The 5000-nt window shown below is 32.4% G+C and overlaps 1 protein-coding gene across 3 annotated transcripts in view; it reads left to right on the forward strand.

Annotated features, from left to right (window-relative positions):
* Positions 1-3834, forward strand: part of LOC125046673 (testis-expressed protein 10-like) — a 6376-nt gene extending 2542 nt beyond the window's left edge. For all 3 annotated transcript variants that reach the window (XM_047644528.1, XM_047644529.1, XM_047644527.1), the window contains exons 4-12: positions 1-119; positions 453-641; positions 1074-1239; positions 1431-1540; positions 1771-1880; positions 2196-2344; positions 2528-2747; positions 3188-3342; positions 3722-3834. The exon at positions 1-119 is cut by the window's left edge and continues 73 nt beyond it. In XM_047644528.1, coding sequence (XP_047500484.1) covers positions 1-119; positions 453-641; positions 1074-1239; positions 1431-1540; positions 1771-1880; positions 2196-2344; positions 2528-2747; positions 3188-3342; positions 3722-3807 — 1304 coding nt within the window. In that variant the 3' untranslated portion in view covers positions 3808-3834. The remainder of the gene's footprint in view (positions 120-452; positions 642-1073; positions 1240-1430; positions 1541-1770; positions 1881-2195; positions 2345-2527; positions 2748-3187; positions 3343-3721) is intronic.
* Positions 3835-5000: the final 1166 nt, after the last annotated feature.

A 5000-nucleotide genomic window follows, 5' to 3' on the forward strand; every position in this document is an offset into this window, starting at 1 on the left:
TTGGAGTCCAGTCAGACTCCTTGAAACTGATGAATGTCCTTGTTGTACATACCCCATCTTTTATTGCAAGACATGCTAATACTCTTCTGAAGAATTTTATTGATCTCATCTCAAGAAAGGTAAGAATGTTGATAGATTAATTTTGATTGATATATGACTATATTGATATTTTTTTCATCACTGCAAGGTATCCAGTAATACTTTGGTGTTAACTATACTGCTAAAATACAACAAGTCATTTGTTTTTCTGTACTATAAAGACAATTGTTGGAATTATTTTTTATTCCCTTTATTCACATTAGCACTAGAAATGATAAGTCATTGGACCCAGAATCTGTAATGCATTTGTTTTTATTTTGCACATTTTCCTAATCATAGATAAGGGAGAGAATCAATATCAGTATTATAATCTGATATTTTTTTTTTTTTTTTTTTACCGCAAACCAAAAAAGGCATCCGGAAGCATTTCAAAGATCAACAGTGTAGCAGGCACTGACCGGGTTTTGCATGTAGACCCAAACAGTGCATTGACAGGGCACAAGTTCCGGTTGAAACTGCTTAGTGAACTCAGCGCCTTTCTTGAGGCACTTATCAAGGAGCAGAAACGTGTGGAATCTCAGATCCCGCAGTCAATATGGCAGGTTGGTTCTAGTTTAGTAATTTTATTGCAGTATATCATTTATTTCTTTGGTCCTCATTTTAAATCTGAATAATGTATCTGCTTATATTGAAACCTTTAGCTTAGTGTGAAAAGATTCATGTCATTAAATATCTGAATACCTAATTATCTCTCTTTTTCTCCACACACATGTGAGCACTCATGCACATATGCACAAGCACACAGACACACATATATAGACACAGACACATACATGGATACAGACATACACAGACACACACACACAATGACAGACAAACACACACATGCATGACCATCATATATATGTATATTTATGTCCATATCCATATCCATATATACTTACACATTATTGTAGTTCCCTATGACTTTCTAGTGGAATATGTAAAGTATTTGAAGTGAGAAAGATTATACAAACAGCATTTCTTTCATTTAGACTGTATTGGTTGGTAGTGTTCCTCCCTTGCTGTGTGTTGAATCTGTCCAAGGTGAGGCAGATGGATTTTGGCTCTTCAGTGATCCCAACCAGCTGAATACCTTCAGTAACACCATAGTTCCCTTGCTGTTTGATGTGTGGGCTGAAGTTGATCCACAAGCCTCAGGTATGTTCTATTTCTTTTTTCCCTGTTTTGAATTGAATACCTTTTGGAAATCATATCCTAAAAGTTTTACTGTTTATGACAAGATGCTATCATATCTTTTGCAGTCTTTTGTATATTTATATGCTTGTTTTGTTGGTCATATTACCAGGTTTTATTCTACAGACTCTTCATGTGGCCTTGCAAATTTTCAGGTTGTACTGCTGTTAACAGTGAAACAATTGAAACCCTTGAATGCATCATGAATATAGTTAAACACATGTGGGACATTACACAGATATGCACTCAGGAGAACCCAAAAAATGTGAGTTGAAAAAATTGTCTTATGAATATCTGTTTAGAGAACTTACTACAAAAAAGGCCAGATGGCAGATTTACATGAAATTTCAGAGTTAGTATATCTCAGAAAGAGATATAAGTACATTGTTGATTTTGTTACTATTAAGGATTTAAACTTTTGTCTTTATATATATTTTTGATTAAATAGTTTATATATGTAAAAAAACATTTTATCACATTTAATATTTCTCTCAGTCAAAATGGGTGATAACGGAATTCCAATCAAAGTTCTCATCCCGACTCATGAGTGGGTTTCCATACTTGTGCAAGGGTACACCCAAGGCCAAGAAAACAAAAAAACGAAAGTAAGTGTTTTTATTACACTGGAGAGTGTGAGAATGAGATTTGGAGAGACTGAGACAGTGAGAGAGAATGAGAGTGGGAAAGAGTGAGATTTTAACCTCACTTGTATCTATTTTTATTATGATTTCTTCTTGGGTGTTTCATTAAGGTGTATCATTATTAGTTCAGCAATTATGCTTAATTTTTTCTCTATTCTGAATATAAACATGAAAAAAAGAGAAAGAGTGTGCTTATCTATTTGTATTCTTGTGTATTTGAAAGAGTGCATATAGGCAAGAACTGTGATTGTGTATTATTTACCTTTGCGTATCCCCTAGGTCTGGTGGCAATGGTGGTCCCACTGATGCAGTTGATGATGATGATGAAAACGTGAAGCACTGTGACAGCCTTAATATTTCCCTGTGTGAATTTGCAATGCAACTATGTACTACTAACCTTAAACAAAGAGTCATCAGCTACCTCACTGGTGAGTTTTTTTTTTTCTCTTTTTTTCCAGATAATAAATCTGTCATATCCTCAGTCAGTAAATTATTTTTATTTATTTATTTTTTTTTTTTTCTCTCTCTCTTTTGACTACATTGCATTCAGCATAAAGGAAAAATCGATATATTTTATTCTTGCCTTATTTTAAAAGTGATTATCATTTCAGCATTACTGAGTGACAGCAGCCGAGATGGAGAGTACAAACTGGAAAGTATTGTGAAAATGATCCTCAGTCTTCTCCAAACTGCAACCAAGTCAGAGGTGCAGAGACTTATAACTGCCAGCCAGATGTGCTATGTTCGTTTGCATCCCTTGAAGAAGGAGCGGGGAAATCTGTTGCAGATTCTCCTTGTTGCAACAGATCATGACCATACTTACCTGTGGAGGTATGCATATGTAGAATTATTCATGTTATGGTTTCCTTTTGCTTATTCACTTACCATTTTTGGAATTAGTAAGTTGATTTTCTTTTTCTGGTCTATATATTTGTGCATATTCATTCTAATTTTGTGTATATTTTTTTTATGGATTCGTAATTGTACAGTGAATATTGATAAAAGTTGATAATAGTCATAAAGCATATGATGGCCAATACATCTTTTTCAGGATATATATCATATATAATTCTTTTCCTACTATATTATATTTCTTGTTTCACTAAAGAAAATTTGACAACACACATTATTCATAATGCTTAGTATAGAGTTTGGCCAAAATATAGAAATTGCAACAGGATGAACTCAAAGAAATATAGATAAAGTCAACAGAAAATATATCCATGAAGTTGTCATAGCACAAATAAAAGTTTACATTTGTTCTTGTCCAGATTTTCGAGCATAAGTCTGTGGGTAGAACAGATAGTAAAAGACCTAGAAAATGGAGAGGTAACAGAGCAGGTCTTGCAAGTGGCTCTCATTCTCCGTCTTCGAGGGAACACCAGGATCAGGAATATGCTACACGCAAGAAGAAATGCTATCAGAGGTGATTAGAATGTATAGTGTTAGTAGAATATATATCATTAATCAGTTTAAATATATTAATATCTATGCAATGTGTGAAAGATTATCTTAATAATAATATATATATATATATATATATATATATATATATATATATATATATATATATGGGTGTGTGTGTGTGTGTATGTATATGTATATGTATATGTATACTTCTGTGTGTATACTTGTGTGTGTGTATACTTGTGTGTGTTTATATGTGTGTGTGTGTATATATATATGTGTGTGTGTGTGTGTGTGTGTGTGTGTGTGTGTGTGTGTGTGTGTGTGTGTGTGTGTGTGTGTGTGTGTGTGTGTGTGTTTATCATATTTTTTATTAGTATACTTCTTTTTTTTTTCAGAAAAAATTACATCAAAAGGGATCAAGACATTTACAACAGAGCAGACTGAGAGTAAACTTGAATTTCTTCTGAAAGATTTATTGTAAACATTTAAATAAATATATGTTTATTATTATTGTTGTTTTCTTTTTAAAAAATGTAACTAGATTCATAAAAAATATGATAGTGTATCTGTAATTTAATAGTTACAGAATGCCCAGACTTTTGGATGTTATGGCCTTCAACCAGTCAACATGTTCTTAATCATATATATTTTCTATTTGCTTTATCAAGTTTATAGTCACATTTTCAGAGAGAAAAAGGGATCACAAGTCTTTTAAAATGTAATGGGCTATAGTTGCTGTTTCCTGGAACAAAAATCCTTACTAAAGTAAAAGGAGTATAAATCCAATACACATATTCCGGACACTGAACATTATAAAATGTTCATTGGTAATCTGTTAAAAGTATTGAAATTAATGATGGTTTACAGTGAGATTCAGAATGTATCTTTTATGTATTGTATTATGAGCAACTCTAACAAAAGGTTGCACTTTTGCAGTTAAAAAGTAAGTACATAAGAAGTACAATTTGGTACAATTTTACTTAGGGAGATGTGATGCATTCGATCCATTATCCATTGTTTATCTTCCCTTTTCTCTATTGAATACTAGCCTGTTGCAAGAATCTTTCCTCAGACTATATTCCTTTTCTAACAAATCTATTTTATACCATATCATACATGTGTAGTTATTCTTTATGCATGGTTTGGAATCTACAGGCACTCCCTTAAAGGTTCCATAAACTATTTTTATTAATGGATCTTCCTAGTGTAAACAGTACTGGAAAAAAATAATTCGGCATTTTTTAAGAGTAATAAAAAATCACCAGAACAATGCCCTTTAATTAAGAACTATGTACAGCATTGGTGTAGTCCCAAAATACCCAGCATATGTTAGCTGGAACTTTTGTATTTTGTTACTGATTGTGCACACCAGGATGACCAGATTTATCAACTGAGAGGTCTCTTAGTCAACAGTAGCCAGAGTATCAACTTTTACTACTGGTAAATTGGAGCTGTTCTTCAGTGACTAAGAATTATATAAAAATACACTTTCATTCAAATGTGATGCATACACATTTTTTTTACATTTTCACCTTAATAATTTAAACTATTTTCATTGACAATCTTCTTTATATCACACTCTAAATACCCTGTAAGACTATACCTTCCAAAGATTAGGAACTATTGGTAAATTAAAATTATTCCAAGAGAAGTATCTGTAAGTATCTCTGTGTG

Source organism: Penaeus chinensis, chromosome 39 (genome assembly GCF_019202785.1).
Source record: "Penaeus chinensis breed Huanghai No. 1 chromosome 39, ASM1920278v2, whole genome shotgun sequence".
NCBI classification, from domain to species: domain Eukaryota; kingdom Metazoa; phylum Arthropoda; class Malacostraca; order Decapoda; family Penaeidae; genus Penaeus; species Penaeus chinensis.